The sequence below is a fragment of the Ursus americanus genome, chromosome 30, assembly GCF_024610735.1.
Source record: "Ursus americanus isolate L20-20 chromosome 30, mUrsAme1.1.p, whole genome shotgun sequence".
Lineage (NCBI taxonomy): Eukaryota > Metazoa > Chordata > Mammalia > Carnivora > Ursidae > Ursus > Ursus americanus.
The window spans coordinates 1534103-1552507 of record NC_142156.1 but is presented as its reverse complement, the minus strand read 5'-3'; the positions used below and the strand labels follow the sequence as shown (position 1 = coordinate 1552507).

The 18405-nt window shown below is 52.8% G+C and overlaps 1 protein-coding gene across 4 annotated transcripts in view; it reads right to left on the bottom strand.

Annotated features, from left to right (window-relative positions):
- KIAA1671 (KIAA1671 ortholog) overlaps positions 1-18405 on the bottom strand; it is a 185853-nt gene that overhangs the window by 120140 nt on the left and 47308 nt on the right. For all 4 annotated transcript variants that reach the window (XM_087857177.1, XM_045791197.2, XM_045791196.2 and 1 more), the window contains 3 exons: positions 9710-11305; positions 7752-7839; positions 1125-3974 (listed from right to left, as the gene is read on the bottom strand). In XM_087857177.1, coding sequence (XP_087713303.1) covers positions 1125-3974; positions 7752-7839; positions 9710-11250 — 4479 coding nt within the window. In that variant the 5' untranslated portion in view covers positions 11251-11305. The remainder of the gene's footprint in view (positions 1-1124; positions 3975-7751; positions 7840-9709; positions 11306-18405) is intronic.

The following is an 18405-nucleotide window of genomic DNA, read 5'->3' as shown; positions in this document are numbered from 1 at the left end:
CTGAGCCTGGGTTTTTTGTATCTGTACAAGATGATCACATGTGCAGCTGACATTGTGGGCGCCCTGCCCAACACTCAAGTACATGCCAATGGCAATGGTGTCCTGCCGCGGGGGGAGTTTTCTCTCTGCCATTGAGCGTGGCACCACCCAGGATGAGAAGTTTGGATGTTGATAGCCCCAGAAATAGCCTCAGGCAAGGGCAAAGGGAACTGGAAAATAAATACTCCAGGTTCCTTGCCCCTCGGACAGGACAAGTCAGGGGTGATCTATGCCACTTCCCAGAGGTCTCCAGCAAGAATGAGCCTCTGAGGCCCACAGGGGCACCTTTATCACCAGCCTTCCCCTTCCCTGCCTCACTTCTCCACTGGGGATCCTGCCAGGGACTGCCTTCTGAAATAACAACGGGCAGGGCACCTGGGTGGCTCAGTTGGTTAATCGGTTCGACTCCTGATTTCGGCTTAGGTCATGATCACGGGGTCATGAGATTGAGCCCCGCATCAGGCTCTGTGCTCAGCAGGGAGTCTGTTTGTCCCTCTCCCTCTGCTCCTCCCCCAGCTCATGCTCTCACTGGAGCTCTGCGTCTCTCTCTCAAATAAATAAATAAATGAAATATTAAAAAATAAAAATAAAACAACTGGTTGCAAGGGTCTGCTTCTATGGAAACCCAAACTACCACAATCCGACAAGAGAGGCACTGCCATGAGACTCACACAAGATTGCTCACTCACCCATTCAACAAGTACGCCTTGCACGTTCGCAAAATGTCATGCACGGTGCTGAATATTACGGGCAGGATAACGAACTTGATACAACATACAGGAACGGCAGCAGGTGCTCAATAAATGATTATCATCATTCTGGGCCAGAGGTTTCAAACTGGTGGCCCACGGACTGAATGGAGCCAGCACGTGTCAAGAACCCGCCAGACCTGAGCAGCAGCTGCCCCGCCGCCCTAGGGACTGAGCTCTCTATTTGCCACAATCCCCACCACTCCCTAGAGTTGCACACTCAGCCTGACTCCTTCATTTACATGCCCACCAGGCCCACATGGGACGGGAGTTTGAGACCCCTGGCCTAGGTGTTTAACCAACGTTTTACAAAACCAAAACAGCCTTCCTGCTCACCTTGTGACTGTCTCGAGTCCCCGACTCTCGCCGGCAGGGCCCCATTTTGGTCTCCTTGGCCTCAGAACTGTCTCTGGGGAGGCTGGACCTCCCTTTGGGTTGCTCTTGCCTCCTCTCTCTGGCTTCCTGCATGACAGACAGACCTTCTCGGATTTTGGCAGAGGGGCCTTTCTCCGAATAGGCCCTCTTGACATTCAGCGGTGACCTGCCACAGTCGTATGGGCGATCACCCCACTGGACCACACTGCCCTCCTCTCCCCTCCTGATGGATTTCGTTGGGGTCCCTTTCTTCTGGTCAGTGGGAGAGGATCTGGCCAACACACAGGCCCCACCGCCCAGATCCTCCCAGGGAGTGGGCTTCGACTCGGCTGCAGAATTCTGGTACTTTGCACTCGGATGTTTACTAACCAAGTCCTTTCTGTCATCCTCAGGGATTCCCAAAACTTTTCTCCTGGGACCCGCAGTGCCAGAAGAGGCCCCTGGGTATTTCTCATTAGGAGCCGAGGGTGGCAGAGCCCACAGAAGAGGGCTGAATTTGGTGTTCGCGGCTGCCCCTGGGGCCTCTGCCGGCTGCTTGCCCGAGCAGGGAGTGGAACCGTGGTTTGCTTCGGCAGAACCGGCTTGTTTCCGGGGACCCTCAGCTTCAGACCTCTCCTTCCAGCTCCTCCTCCTTGGTTCCACGCTGCCTTGCTGGCCTGGCCTCTCCTGAGTCGAGTTGCTGGGTGCCGCGGGCGTACCCTCCACCAGCTCCTGACCCTCCTGCTTCTTGTACTCCGCCATCAGGGCGTCAATGTCAAGAACGCTGGACCTGTAGCCATCTTTGGTTTTCCCTGGGACCCTCGCACTGACCACCTCAGGGTCCCTTCTGATGAGGAGATCGCTGGCTTCCGGGTGGCTTTTGGAAGCTGGGGGTGTTTTGGGGGCATTGCTGGGGGATGTCCTGTTCCCACCATCCTTCCAATTGTTCTGAAAACCGGTGCCATCTTCTGGGCCCCAACGGACCCATAAAGCATCAGCATCCATGATTCTTTCACTAGAAGGCTTCAGAATCCTGTCCCCAAGAGGTGATGGGCGGTCCGTTGGCTTCGGAGGTTTTGAGCAGCTGATGCTGTGGCGTTCTTTGCCCTCAGCCCAGTTGTTACTGCCCTTGGCCTCCAGTGGCTCTTCATGGTTAAGAGAAACCAAAGTGGATGTTAGACGATGAGGAGAAGGAGGCAGGACTGTTTTTCTAGAATGTTCTGTCAAGTTTTCAGGCCCTGACTTAACAATGCTCTTTGCTTTTTGAGTATCGGGAATCTGATAGGTCACTGCAAAAAATGTCGCCCTGGGTTCCAAAGAAGACCCCTGCTTCACCGCTGGCCGAGTCGGGTCCTGGGAAGCACCTGGGCTCACCTCCTGAGTCTCCACGCGGTGGTGGGATAGCTCAGGTTTTCTTAAGGCACTGGTGGTGGGGCTCCAATGGTCTGTTCGTCTCTGCTCCACCTTCCAGGAGTTTTCTGGGGCCAGGAAGCTGAATTCGTCAAACTTCACATCATGGGGCAACGTCCGCCGCCGCCACCTTTCAATCCTCTGGTCCGTGGGACCCGCCTTCCGCATCTTGGCCTCGGGCTCTGGCAACTGGGCCGGCCGTGGCTCACCCTCACCGGCAGCCACAGTGAGGGGCCCCTTCTGCACGAGCACTTCTGGATGCGGCCGTGCCCGGAAGCCAGACGGCTCATCCTTACCCCTGGGAGGAAGGTCCAGGGGGAACCCCTGGTGGGGACCCCTTTCCCCCGCTGAGCTGCAGACTCCTGACTTGTTCCTGGCCCCATCAGGCCCCTCGTGTGGGGCCTCCCGGATGGCAGCCTGGATGGCCCTCCCAGAGCTGGCTTCGGGGCCGCAGGGCCTGGCTGAGCACTCGCTGTTGACCTCGGGGCTCCGTTCTGAGCCTTTCTCTTCACTGGCCACCACGGTGGCTTTATGCCAGTTCACGGTCACCCCACATGTCCATCTGGGTGACAAGCACTTGCCCCCAAACATGTCCTTTGGCTCTCGGAAGTCAGGCTTTGGCTCACTGACTTCATGAGTCCCTCGAGCTTCCCAAATCAAACTGGCCCTTTGGACAGACCCCGCCTGACCTTCCAGCCTGCACTCCGGGTCAGCAGGGGTGACCTCGTGGGACTGCTGCCCCCCCTTCAGGGAGAGGCGAGACCTCCCGCTTCGCAGGGTCATGGCTTTTTCCTCCGATGCCGTAGAGACGGCCTCACTGTGTGCACACTTGCCCACTGTATGCACGATGTCATACTTGGGCTCGACCCTCTGGGATGGGGGAGGATTTTCAGAGCGTTGGAGGAAGGGGTTTTTATTGAGTTTTTCATCCAAAGGCTGTTCTTCCGGGAGGGGCACGTGATACTGTTTGGGTTCACCATTCGAAAGGGCGGTCCGTCCCCATCTCTCTGTATGGGGATTTTCAACCCATCTGGAGTTCTGTTTCGTGAGGTTTGTCTTTTCCGGCAGATCCTTCCCCAGCCAAGAGTTTCTCTCGTGCCTGGGTCTGATTTCTGGGACACGGGTATCGGCCACATCTCTGGGGGGCGTGGCCGAGGGACAGTGTCGGGACTGGTCAGCCACCGTGTGTCTCTCCACGTGATGCTCAAACAGTGTGGCCCACACGGTCTGGAAGCTTCCGTCGTCTTCTGGAGTGCTGTCAGAAGGGCTCCGAGCCCCCACTGAGCTTTCACCCCGACAGTTGCCAGGGACTTGGTTAGAACTGTCTTTCCGCTCTGTCTGCCTAGACTTCTCCCGGAGCGAACCAGGCTTCCAGGGGCTTCTTGGGACGGATGCTCCATCCACACCATGCCCTTCCTTTTGCTGAAAAAAAAAAAAAAGAAACAATCCAACTAAGTTAAGGGACTTGAAAGAGAAAGGAAGTGGTGAGATGATCAAAACGGCTGCTTTTAAAATCACAGCCCTGAGATACCATAAAATTCCAAAGACTGAACACACCCAGTGTGGGTGAGGATGTGGGAAAATGGACACTCTTGGACACTGTTGGCAAGGACATAAATGGGTACGACTTTTGGACGGTTTAGTATACATGTCATGATCTTAAAATACTCATTTCCTTTTAATCTGGCCAATTTCCTCCCAAGACTCTTTCTTGGCCCAGATGCCCAAGTCTGGGTCAACAAGGGTGCTCGGGGAGCACTGCAAAGACGGGAAGCAAGCGATACAGAAACAAACCTAAATGCCCACCTGTAGGGCACGGGCTAAATGAGTTCTCTGACATAATCCAGACAGAGGAATGCCACAGGGCGCCTGGATCAGGGGGGTGGCTCCTAACGTCCCATCTGACAACACACAAAACACCGTGGAGTGGGCAGGGGAAAAGCAGACTGCCGAACAGTGTATTTATAAAACGATACCGTTTCTAAACAACTATGTGTGTACGTGTACACACGTGTAGACACACAGCAGAGACAAGACAGAAACCAAACTGTGAGTAAGGGAGTGAGGGGAGGAAGGAATGAGGAGGAGAACATCGTTTTGCCTCTTCCGCGCTCAGTTCTGTTTGGTTTTTAACACACGTGTATTCCTTGGTCATTTCTTTATCTAGAAAGAAGTCTACTGCAACAAGGTAGAGAATCAACCACCTAACCCACCAATCCTGTTCCTGGGGAGATACCCAAAAGAAGTGAAGACAGGGGTCCAAACAAAAACTTGTACCCCTGTGTCTACTGAAGTACGATTCACAATCACCGACAGGTGGAAATCACCCAAACGTCCACCGGAAGAAGAACGGATACACGAACTATGGTCTGTCCGTACAATGGGATTGTATTCCGCCACGAAAAGGAACGAAGTACTGATTCATGCTCCAACAGGGATGAACCTTCAAAGCATTATGCTATTTCAAGGAGCCAGACACCAAAGGATACATGTTCCGTGATTCCATTTATATGGAATGTCCAGAATAGGAAAGTGTATAGGGACAGAAAGTAGATTCGTGGTTGCCAGAGGCCACAGGTGGGAGATGGGAAGTGAATGGCTGGCTGAGGGTTTCCATTGGGAGTGATTAAAAAACTCTGTGGGCGCCTGGCCGTCTCAGTCAGCAAAGTGCGTGACTCTTAATCTCCAGGTCGGGAGTTCGAGCCCCACTCTGGGTGCAGAGATTACTTAAACTGGAAAAAATAAAAATAAATAAATTCTGGAACTAGGTGGTGGTGCTGGTTGTACAACACTGAGAATACACTTGATGCCACTGAATTATTCACTTTAAAATGGTTAGGATGGGGGAGCCTGGGTGGCTCGGTCAGTTGAGCGTCCGACTCTTGATTTCAGGGCAGGTCATGATCTCAGGGTCCTGGGATCCAGCCCCACGAAGGGTTCTGTGCTCAGCAGGGGAGTCTGCTTGTCTCCCTCTCCCTCTGCCCCCTCCCCGCCTCAGGTTCTCTCTCTCAAATAAATAAATAAATCTTTAAAAAAATAAAAATAAAGTGGTTAAGATACACACTGGGCCACAATTTGCTAATCTCTACTGCAGATGATGGAATGCCATTAAAGACTTTTAAAAATATTTTCATTTAAAGTTTTGTTTACATTTTATTACATACAATTTGCATAAATAATATATGGATCTGTGTTCTCTAAACAATACAAAGCTCAAGTCCTTTTTGAGACTTCAGATATTCAAATACCAGAGCCCTTTCTGGATAATAGCTGTTATCAATGGGGAGGAGTGTATCCTTGAAGAACGTTCCAGAACTTTCTCTTAGTATTGTGTGTATGTGTGTATTTTTACATATGTGTGTGTATATATGTATATAGAAAGATTGTTTTTAAATTTAAAAATATATTGTTCTTAAAAATTAAAATTGTACATTTTATGTTATGTGTTTTACTACAACAAAAAAATTACCAGTAGGAAAATCTATTTACAGAGATCAAATCTCATTATATTATTTTTTTTCTTTTTTTTTTTTTTTAAAGATTTTATTTATTTATTTGACAGAGAGAGACAGCACAAGCAGAGGGAGCGGCAGAAAGGAGAAGCAGGCTCCCCGCTGAGCAGGGAGCCTGATGCGGGGCTGGATCCCAGGACCCTAGGATCATGACCTGAGCCGAAGGCAGATGGACACTTAACCAACTGAGCCACCCAGGCGCCCCAAATCTCGTTATATTAAATAAAGCAAGGATTCCTTTATTAACTGTCATTTCTTGGAAGTTTTCTCACACATACAAAATTACAGAGAAAATAATATATTCACCCCAACCCCTCCCCTAGATTCAATGACAACCAGAATTTTGTCCCACTTGCCTCACAGGGTCCTTTTTTTCTTGTTGTTACCACTATACCTTTTTAACGCAAATATAAGAGGCTTTACTTCAACAGGACCCACTCTCAACCGTTTTCAAGGAAGTGATTCAGAACACCCAAGGATAAAACGCAGGGCAAACCCCCGCCCCCAGGAGTGGTGGGCACTGCCCTTCAGATCCAGCTCCCAGGGCACAAACGCTCTTGCCACCAAGCTCTGGTGTTTAAAAGTCCACATAAGTGTTGTAAAAAGTGGCACCGACATCTACCATACCATCCAGCCATTCCTAGGCATTTACCCAAGAGAAAAGAAAACAGATGTCCCTACAAAGCCTTGCCCACAAATGTTCAGAGCTCTTTTACATGCAAGGGCCCCAAAACGGGAAACAACCCAAATGTCCATCAACAGGGCAAAGAGATAACAAATCACGGTCTACCCACACAATGGAATGCTACTCAGCTACAGGAAGGAATAAACTATTGATACACACATGCATGCAGTATGACACATCTCAAACTAATTATTCTGAGTGAAAGAAGAGAAAAAAAAAAGACTGGTTGTCTTTATAAAAAATCTAGAAAAAAAACTAGAAAATGCAAGCTGATCTATAGGAACAGAAAGCAGATTGGTGGCTGTCTGGGGGTAGGAGGAGGGCCGAGAGTGGTTACAAAAGAAGAAACTTGCAGGTCCTGGCGATGTTTGGTATCTTGACGGTGATACATTTTCACAGGTGTGCACACGTATATGTCAAAACGCATCCACACACACTCAAAATGGGTACAGTTTCCTGTACATCGATTATATCTCAAAAAAAGCTGTTTTAAAAAAATTAAAACCCTGCACGAGGCATCCACCACAAATGGGTTAGACCTAGTAGTTATTTTATGAGCTTCTCCTTATTAAATAGATTAAATAAAAATACTTTAAAGCAATTTAGTTGCTGGTAGATCCCCCCCTTCTGCTACTGCTAGGTGACGAGCCACGGTAGGGAAGGGAACAGGGGCCATAATGAGGGAAACTGAGGGAGTTTCTGTTAACATTTTTTAACCTAAATTTTAATTTCTTAATAATTTGTCCATAAGAAAGAGCAGGTCCCTCTTGCTCTTTGCACAGGAAAAAAAAAATAAAACCTGGCAATTGCATTTGCAAACAATATTTAACACTAAGGAGTGCAGAACCATAAACCCAAAAGGGACTTGAAACATCCTGGCATTAAAGGAAAAAAAATGTTTCATTCTTCACGAGAGGCTTCTGATTCTTTCCTGGGCTCTTTTTCCAGGAAGTGAAGCTACCCACTGGAAAACAAGATGTGCCAAATACGGGGGCTCCTTACCTTCTCTCCGGGTTCCTTGGGAAGCTCGCCACTTAGCTCAGAACACTTCTCATACTTGACTTCATTGCTGGACGCTGGACTCGAAAACCTGGTACAGAGATCCACATTACTTGTTTGAGGCCAGAATCTGCCTCCAGCCCACACCCTGTAACTAGCCATGGAACCCAGGGGTGAGATCAGCATTGAGATCAACAAAGCAACACTACCTGGTTTGCTTTGAGAAACGATGTGTCCTTTCCAGTCGCCAAACCGAGAGCCCAGTGGGGACAGCTTACCTTAAACACAGCATCGTTGGGGTAGCAGGAACCCCAGGCTGGGGTGAAGAGACCTGGGTGCTAGTCCCAGCTCTACTGCCTCCCCACTGCGGGAGCTTGGGGCGCACTTGTGATCTCACCTGAACCTCTGTCTCTTCATCTATAAAACGGGGATAATTAACACCTCCCCATCGTCTTTTGTAGGGCAGATAAGAGGCTACCCAAGGCCCTAATAGCTATGTGAGGGCGTTTAGGGAAGAGTAGAGATGCCCCAGGAGGGATAATTAATGGTTGTTGTTAGCAACCCCAGGCACAACAGCAGCCCCACCACAGACCTGCCACGGGACTCGGGGGTGGTGGGCCGCCATGGAATGTGTGGGGGCACGGGCCTGTCGCTGCCTCTCTGGGTAACCTTGGCCGAGGCACTGTCCCTCTCTGGGCCTCAGTTTCTCCACTTGTCAAGGGGAAGAGAAAGGGTATTCTGGTGCTAGAATGTTCCCATCTCTGAAGAGCTCCCTGGAGTGGATGCCTAAAGATGAATTTGGGGCTGGGGGCTGCAGAGACAACGGAGGGGAGAGAAACGAACCACTTCACCTCGTCCCACTCTACAATCCTCCAGGGCCTGCCTCCTTGAGAGGCATGATGATGAGTTATTCCCACCCTCAAACCTCAGTTTCCCCATCTGTCAGATGAGACTAATCCGAGGCACTGGGAGGACACGGGAAAAGGTGTGTGAGGTCCCTGGTACGGGCGCCTCCTTCTCTGTTATCCTAACTCCGGCCAGACTGCACAGGAGAATCACCTGGGAAGCTTTTACAAAGAAGCCCCGCCCCAGACCAACTCGAGGGGGCGAGGGCTGCCCCAGGCCTCGGGATTTTCTTCCAGATGATTCTAAATGCTGAGAGCCACTGGTCTAACCCTGGTTCCCAGGCCTGGGAGGGCAGCAGTCTGCCCAGAGGTGGCCCCCGGAAGCTCCGACCTGAGAAAGGTATGTCAGTGGCATGCGTGTCATTAAGGAGCTGGTGGCCACACCCCGTGGCATCTCCCTGTTGCAGCCGGGAAGCCACTTGTGGGAAAGCAAAAGAGCAGGAGATATCAGAGGCCGGCTGAGCTTAGAAAACACTCAACTAACAGGATGCATCACGTCACTGGGAGCCACGATGTTATCTGTGAGTCTTCGCCTTAATCCTTCAAGGAAGTTTTCCGTTTTAAAGACAAAGAAACCAGGCTCAAAAGGGGAAGGGACTTGCTCAAGCTCTCTTGACCCATTTGATTTTACTTGGGGGCCACTCAGGGAGGCTCAGGCCGTACAGTAACGTCCTCAGTCTTCTGGAAAAGCCAGCATAGCCAGGAGTTACATGGGGCTCTGGACTCCCTCACGGTACTTCACCTCGCCTATCCGCATCTGTGAAATGGGCATGATACCTCCCACTACAAAGTGTAAAGAGAAGAAGGGACAAAGAAATGTTGCTGCCGACACACTGAGGCCAGGGGGGAGCTGCGTTACCTCTCTGCCTCTCAGCTCCTTATCTGAGAAAGGGAAGTGAAGGCCACCTCCTCTCTGGGGCTGTGGGTGAATCGAGACGGGGGCTGTAAGGTGCCTAGCGTGGAGACTGGCGCCCGGTTCCCTTTCCCGAGGGGCCTCCGGTAGGAGGTCTGAGGCAGCTCAGGGCTGAGCGAAGCCCGTGGAACATTCCCACTTACAGTTTGGTCAGATCTGCCGACAACGGCCGTGCCTGGAATGTCTTCCTTCTGATCTCTGGCTTTGCCTCTGAGCCCTCCGCAGCCCAGCCTTTGATCCGCTCCTGGACACTCACGCCCACTTTCTCCGGCTCCAGGGCAGCTGACGGGGGCTCAGGGGTGGCTGGTGGGGGTTCGGATTCTGCTGCCAAGGCCAAGATGCTCTCCTCCCCAAACAGGCTGACCCGCTTCCTGACGCTGCCCCTGGGGGTCCATCCTCCCTCCAGCCGGCTTTCCCTGTCAGCTGCTCTGCTTTTGACCTCAGCAAATTCTTGGTCTTTTCCAGGTCCAGGCGAGGGGGACGGGGGCGCCTTGTCCGGCTCCCTGAGCGGCTTAGCTTTCTCTTCCCCAGGGTGCTGGTCATTCCTGGCTGAGCCCCCAGCAGTTCTGAGGCCGCCCGGCTCCGTCTGCTTGAAAAGCACCTTCTCCTTCTGTTCTCGGGTCTTCTTGGCTACCTCCAGGAAGTCTGAGTCTGGGTCACGAAGGCGAGGGTTTGCTCTGACCAAACACTCTGCGTCCACTTTGGGCTCCGGGTCGGACGTCTCCGGCCCCCGACACTGGGCCGCAGAGCCTGCAATGGCCTCATCAGCCACCTTCTTCAGCAAGGCCTCTTTGCTCTCAAATGGGGCCGTGAGGTCCATGGACAGAGGCCTCCTCACCCATGTCTTCTCAGGCGGGGTGGGGGGTGCTTTCCCCGCCGCAGCCTCCCCGCCAGGGCCTGGCTTCTGAGGCTGGACGGAGTCGATGAAAATGGCCGACACAGGCCTTCTCCTCAGGCGAGGCTTAGGCTCCAGAGTGGGGTCCCCTGTGTCCTCCACACTCCTGGCCTTTGACAGCGTCTCATTTGGGCCTGTCTCCTCTTGGGGGGCAGCTGGCCTGATGTCTTGCGACAGGGAGGCCGGTCGGGGAAGGGTCCCAGGCTTTCGGGCAGGCAGGGCAGGCTTGGCGGCCACCTCGGGCCGGGAGCCCAAGGTGGGCTCCTGAGACACACCCTCAGTGGCCTCCCGAGCCCCCTCACTGATGCCCTTCCCCAGAGTGGGGCCGGCTTTGGTGGTTTCAAAGACAATCATGGTGTTGGATCGGGGCCGCAGGAAGGTGGCCTTGATAAGCACAGACGAGCTTCTCCTCAGGCTCTCCCTGCTCCCCGCCTCCTGTCCCACCAGCCCGGGCATCTTCTCGATCAGGTCCTTTGCCACCAGGCCCTGGGAGCGCCCACAGGGAGGGGACGGGCTAGTTGGGCCGGGCCCCAAGGATGGGACAAGGGGTTTCACGTCCGGGGCCTTCTCCTTGCAGAAGGGCTTGGGAGCAAGTCTGGGCAGCGGGAGTAAGCGGGCCGGGCTCCTAAGGGGGCTTTTTCCTTCCAAGAGCAGCGTCGAGGGCGCCCCGGGGGTGTCCCCGGCCTGGCAGAAATAGGTCCTTTTCAGGGTCTCCTCCTTGGAGATCTCGCCGAGGCCTGGCACCCCTGTCAGGGAAGTGATGGAGCCGACCTCGACCCGCGTCGCCATGGCTACGGCTGTGGATCCATGGGGATTAAGAACATCCGAACTAGGGAAGCAACCACTGAAAGGAAAAAGCAAAGGAGAGGAAAAAATCAATTTTAATCTCAGAGTCTGAGTCCATGCAGAGCATTTTGGGGGAATGGGCCCAGGAGGCCGGAGCCCTGGATGCCGGACAACCACTCCCCACTGACCTCACTGGGGAAGCCCGGGCGGGCCTCTCCACCTCTCTGAACTCCAGGCAAGGCGAGTGGACCAGAGGGCCGTCTTGGAGTTTGTTCTGGCCCCAAGGGTGGGGAAAGGGTGGCAACATTCTCTAGGACCTTCCCTACTCAGCTCATCTCAAGGCCAGCTCTTTCAGTAAAACGGCATCATCTCTGCTCTGCAGAGAAGGAAACCAGCTCAGAGAAGCCAAAGAACTGGCCTGATGTCACTTAGAGAATAAGGGGCAAAGTCGGGATTCGAACCAGGTGGGGCTGCAAACGCACTCCGCATATTCCAGCAAAAGCCCCGGTGAGAGCATCCTTGCGTCCCCTCACTCCTGTTACCCCCGAGTCATTCCCCATTTCAGAGCCTGCCCATATCAGGCATCCCCGCTGACCCTCCTCACAACCCTGGGCTGAGCGCCAAGCACAGAGAGCAGAGGGGACCAACCCCAGCTCACACAGCTACCAAAGTCCCTGAGGTCACGAAGTTGGTTAGCGGTCCCCAGCCCTACTAGACTGTCCCTTATCTCCAGCTTCCCCCACACACCCTTCCAGATGCCTTCAAACAAAAAGCCATTTTTTTTCCCACTCCACCTGCTGTTTTTCTTGGTTTGCCTTTGGGTTCTTTTCTGCTGAACACCTATTCCGTGCTGGTTGCCTTCAGAGCCTCCGTGAGAAGAGTATCAGCTAGCGGTGAGGGTTCACCAGGAGTGAGGCCTCGCGCTAAGCCAGGCGTTTCACGTGTTTTATAAACCACATCCTCTTTATAGCCCTACGAGGTGGGTACGATGGTCATCAGACCGCATTCTGCAGCGGGTGTAATCCCCTCGTTCAGCCAGCCAGGAGCTCTGTTCTCTCTTATTAACCTTGCACAACCCAGAGAAGCAGGGGTCATCGCTATCACTATGGATGAAAAGCAAGGGCCCAGAGAGGTCACCCGACTTGCCGACATCACACAGCTGAAACTCGACCACACGTCCTCACCCCATTCAACTGGGCTGGGCCTTCTTAAACACCACATTGTATTCCTTTCTGGTCTGAAAAGGTGCCAGACAAGTCGCCGTTCTTGATTCCTCGCCACCAGCCTGTCCCCAACCTTTATGCCCGTGTTCTCTGTCCCTGCAAAAGCTGCCCCCAGCCTGCCCCCATCTAGATGGACTAAAAGTAGAAGGTATTTTAGTTACACGCGAGCCTCCTGCTTCCCTTCCTGGGGCCCCGCTCTGCTGCCCCCGGCTCTGACTCACTCCGCAGCCTGCAGGAAAGAAAGGCAGACAGATTTTGATATTTTCTCTTCCTTACACGCTCGATGGTGCTGACAGATTTCTTCTCCCCGAAACCAGAGAACGCTGTCTAGACAGGGTTAGAGGCAGCAGAGAAGGAAAGATACGGAGAATCGGAGAACGGCAGAGTTGTAAGGCGTATCGATCGGGTCCTGCCCCAAATCAGGACTGTTCACCTTTAGAGCCAGTCACCGTGACCTCTTGGAAACCGTGCTCTGGGACACACACACACACACACACACACACACACACACACACGTAGCCCAGACAGGAGACACAGGGCAACAACAGGATTCAAAAGATAGAGAGAGAAGTCCCTGGCAGAACCCTCACGTTCCCTCCACCTCCAGGACACTCCAGCCCCACTTACCCGAGCCGGCAGGCCCCGGCTGGGGATGTGTGCCTGCCTGACAAAGCCAACCGTGTCACGTCTCAAGGCGATCCGGGCTGGCTGCACCCTCCCCTGGCAGAGGCGGGTGGGGGAAGGGAGGCTCCCCACCCCCCCGCGGCTGAGTTTCAGCAGGTCTGGGAGACACAGGACCACAGCCTCAGCTCCGGAGTTCCGGAAGTCTGTGCACAGACGGCACAAAGGCTCTGAGCTCCAACTGCATCCGCTGGCACTGTCTCCAGCTTGTGAGACGCACACTCCTTGCGGCTTCTCAATATTGTAGCAGAATGAGGACTGAGTCCACACTGGGTGCTCAATAGAAATCTCCCCTGTTACTCCACTACGTGTTTGCTGAGTACCTACTAGGTGCACAAAGATGAACAAGAAAAATCCCCTGCATTCAGGGAACTCACAGCCTTGTGCAAGAAACACACACACACACACACACACACACACAGAGGCAATTACAACTCTGGGTGATAAACGCCATGGTATATAGAGAGGAATGTGGGAGCACAGGAATAATATTCACTGCTTAGAACTGGGAATGGTGATCCCGAAGACTCCCTAGGCTGAAAGGTGACGCCAGAGGACTCTGGGGCTGGCTTATTTGGGAGCTGTGTCTCCTGGCTCAGAAGTAGTTGAACATTGCCATCTGCTGGAGGTGCTGAAACACCGCCTCAGGGCCTTTGCACGTGCTGCGCCTGCTTTCCGGTATTCCCTTCTCACTCACAGACAGACGCAGGCCTGGCCCTCAGAACACAGCTCTGACATCTCTGCCCCTACCAACACACACACACACACACACAACCTGGTACAATCTTCGTCTTACAAGTCCATGGAGCACCAGACATCCTCGGCAGGACTCATCAAGCTACACAGTTGTACTTAATGCTGTGTGAGCCTTCAGTCTTTCCCATCCAATGGCAAGCCCCAGAGTGCACCCTGAGTCCCCAGAAGCTAGCACGGCGGCCTGGCCTATCATAGCTCTGAATACATCATCATTGTTGAGTATGCACATAGAATAATGGTTGGGGGAGTGAAGAAATAGGTGAATGAAGAGATCTTCTTCTGCTCCCCAGTCTCCTAAGATTGTGAATAAGGACAGGTACCGCGAGTTTCACGACACAAAGCGATCGAGGACGCTGGAGGGGTTACTCTGACTCTGGAAGCTGGGTAGTGGCCATCGGTCAGTTGCTACTGGACAACAGGACCCAAGGGCTGTGAAGAGCTCAGCCGGGAGCTCAACCTGCCTACCTCACCAAGAGCACCCCCCCTCCCCGTTTCTCCGAACCACAGGGAGGCGCTCTACTGTGCCGGACAGGCCCCGTCAGACACCTGCTGGGACCACATGAACCCCAGGCCATCCTGCCTTGTCTCCCGCTCCTCTGCCCAAGCGTGGAATGAACACGTCTCTGCATAGCTTGTCCAGGGAAGGCGGTCATCCAGAGCAAACCCTGACTGGCAAATTCGGATCGACGGTGCACACGTGTTGCCCTACTCTGGGATCCTTGAACCCAGCTCAGTAGCCACCCCGCAGGGAAGTAAAGGGGGAAAGACGAAGGAAAGAAGACTCTTGGTCCGTTCCCCCTCTTAACCGGAACAGTGGCTCTGTTATCTGGAATGTGCTTCACATCCTGGGCTTCCTCTCGAGTTTCCATTTAAAATGGAAGGCACTTTCCTTACCTCCCCCAACCCCATAGTATATAGTCAACCACCCCTCAGAACCCCAGGACAGCAGCTCTCTCTGCCCACGGGTCCTGTCCCTGTGCTTTAACAAACTACCATTTTGCACCCCCCAAAAAATAAAATAAATAAATAAATTCATTAATTAATTAAAATGCCTGGCAAATACCTGGTATGTAGATATGGCTGCACCAATGAATCCACGAATTAATTAATACATCAGTGAACAAAGGGGGGTAAAGAGACTTTTTTTTTTTTTCTTTTTTGAACCACCGCAATAAACAGCTAAAATAACATTCTGAAGTCTCTCCCAAACCTAGAAACACAGGCCTCTCAGGGGTTCGCTTAACCTGTTGTAAAAAACGCAAGGAAACTGATTGAAATGTGTGCTTTAAAACCTTCCTTTAAATGCATCGCATATGTCATGCTTAATTTAAGACATGTCGGTCTCTTCCAGAACACTTTAGAAGCTCGCTCACACAGAGGCCAGCTGCTAAGCCTTGTGTGGCCTCGCTCGCTCTCTGTAAATGTATCAGCACTACGGCCAAAGCCAAGCAAACAAGAGCCCCCTGAAGAAGGAAGGGGCGCGGAGTGCGAGCCACCCCTCTGGTCGGATCTGTATGAATCATCAAGGAGGGTGCATGTGGGGCAGACAGGGTGCAGGGCTGACCCTGGACCGTGGCCCGGGGGCAGCGGACGCCAGTCTGACCTCAAGTAATGGGGGCGGCAAAGGGTATATCCCCGCCGCCGACCCTGCCCCATCTATAGGCTGGATCTCCCCGAGTGGATCTGCAAAATCTGAAATGCCTGTTTCCTGCAATTTTATTCAAAGTAGCCCATTTTCTTGGGAACTGAGGCACTAAGGCTCACAGGTGCTGAAATTCGGCGGGAGATCATTCCAGAGCATCCGTCCGTCCATCCCTCCTTCTGACTCTGCTGCAAACCAGGCTCTGTGCTCGCTGCTGGGCGAGGGGGAGGGGTGCAGCCCTGTGGCTCCCAGCCTCCTCCTCCCGACAGAACCACACAGGGAGAAGGCAAGAGAAGCACCTCCATTCAAAACCAAACAGCTTGGCAGCTTTTCTCTCAGATTCACAGGCGTTGATTCGTTCCAACAGCTGCTGCAGATCTTTCGTAATTACACCCTTAAATCCGAGCTGGGAGCTCACCAGTCATTCACTCGGCCGTCTCTGGGTGCCGCTTGCTGGGAATGCCACCATCTGCCGAGGGCTGCGAGCCAGTCCTCACGCCTTCCGGTGTCTTCCGGAATGTGACCCGGCCTCCCAAAGTCTGCAAATCCACCGCGCATGGTGCACCCCGCGAGGCACCTAGTGCATGCCCGCGTCCCCCCAGGAGGACAGGGCCCCAGATGGAAGGGGCCCGGTGGCTGACGGCACTGGAGTGAATGCGTCCTCTCCTCTCCGTCCCCATGGCGACGGCCCGAGCTCGTTCGGTCGTTCATTCATCCGTTCATTCACTCCAGTACACACTTATGGAGCACCTACCACGTACCAGGCTCTGGGCCAGGCGCTGGGGACACGGCAGTGAACACAACACGTGGCAAGGTCCCCTGTCCCCATGGCGCTGGCAGTCAAGAAGATGGGAGCACACAGCATAAACAAGCAGGAGACACGTACAGTTAGACAAGCGACAATAAAGAGGGGAGTGGCCAGGGGAAAACTTCAGGAGGAAGGGACGGGGCAAACCCGCCTCCTCGCTGACATCCCCGTTTCTGGGGACCTTCCTCCAATCTAGTCTAGCTGCGCCGCAGGGGGGCTCTGACAGCAAGCACCATCACGCCACCCTGCCTTGCACACGCGTGTCAAACGCCTTCCCCGAGACCCGGCAGGATCCAGATCCCCTTCATCTCCCCCGTCCATCTATCTGTCTCTCACACGCACTCACGTACTTACTTCAGCACAATGAACCCGTGGACAGGTCACAAGACATGCTATGCTCTTTCTCGACCCCCATGCCTCTACACTGCCACTGCCTACTAACCCCTAGTCATCCCTCAATCCTAAGCTCCAAAACGCCACCTCCTCCAGGAAGCCTTCCCTGATGCCCTGTGGGCAGGTTCAGGAGCCTCCTCTGAGCTGTGGTATCTAAGTCTTGGTGTTTCCGCCTAGCCCAGCACTGATCACACACACAGTGACTGACTATTTCATACTCCACTAGACTGGGCAGTCCTGGGTCCAGTTCATAGCTGTGTGCTCAGGGTCTGAGAGCAGAAGGGACGTAAAGCCAGTGTGCAAAAAATTATTTGAAAGGAGAGCATCCCTGAGAGAAGAAAATAATAGCATCCAACGAAGCATGGCTGTGAGAAAACCGATAGCTCATGTGCTCTCAGGGCCAACGTCGGTGATAAAAGCAATTTGGCAGTATTCACTCCCAACTAGTAATTTCTAAGACTCCATCGAGAGTCAGGCGGCAGACTCCGTGACTCCGTGTACCTTCTGCCTCCTCCCATTTAATACTCTCAACAACCCCGTGCTTCTCAAATTAGTACCACCACTCTAGAGATGAGGAAAACACCGTTTTGAAAATGAGCCAGACCACGTGCTAAGGAGGGGCAGAGCTAGGGTTGAAATCTGCTGACTATAAATCAAGTGTTTTCCCCCAATAAACTCACCCCCCAAAGCATGCATTTATTTTTGATTCAATAACCCTGCTTCTTTCTTCCCCCAAAGATTTTATTTATTTATTTATTTATTTATTTATTTATTTATTTGACAGGAGGTGGGGGAGGGAGAGGGACAAGCAGACACCGCACTGAGCATGGGGCTCGATCCCACGACCCTGAGATCATGACCTGAGCAGAAATCAAGAGTTGGACACTCAACCGACTGAGCCATCCAGACGCCCCCAGTAACCTTGCTTCTAAAACCTTCATCCCACGGAAGGAATCCAACGGAAGAGAAAGCCACCTACAAAAAGATGTCCATTACAGTGTTACCAACGCAAGCACAGCAATAACCACCCCTAGGTTTAGGCTGCTAACCCTTATTTGAAAAAACCAGGACTCCTATGCCATTTGAAGTGCCACAAAAGTTGCAAACGTCAGCAGGCAGACCAGATAGACCTCCAGTGTCCAGCCAGCCCAGAACACCACGAGTGGCAGAAAAATCCTGTCCCACTGCAGAAGCAGGTCCTCCTGTGAGCCCCAGCTTACAAATGAGGAAGACCAAAGCCGGAGCAGAGAAGGGACCTGCCCATGGGCAGCTGGAGTTAGGCTGACCCCACCCTCCTTCCTGTCAGATTTCTTCCAAAGTCCACACGGGCTTAACTAGAATAACTGCTTTTTTTTTTTTAAAGGACTTCAGGTGTGCTTTTTTTTTTTCTTTAAGGTTTTATTTATTTATGAGAGAAAGAAGAGCAGGGGGAGGAGCAGACGGATTGAGATAAGCAGACTCCAAGCTAAGTGTTGAGCCCGATGCGGGGCTGCATCTCACGACCCTGAGATCGTAACTGGAGCCGAAACTAAAAGTCAGATGCTCACACGGAGCCACCCAGGTGCCCCCAGAGTGCCCACTTTTTATGACGTTCAGATGTAAAGGACAGTTCACAGCCGTTAGGATGGCTATTATAAAACAGCAAAAAACGAAAA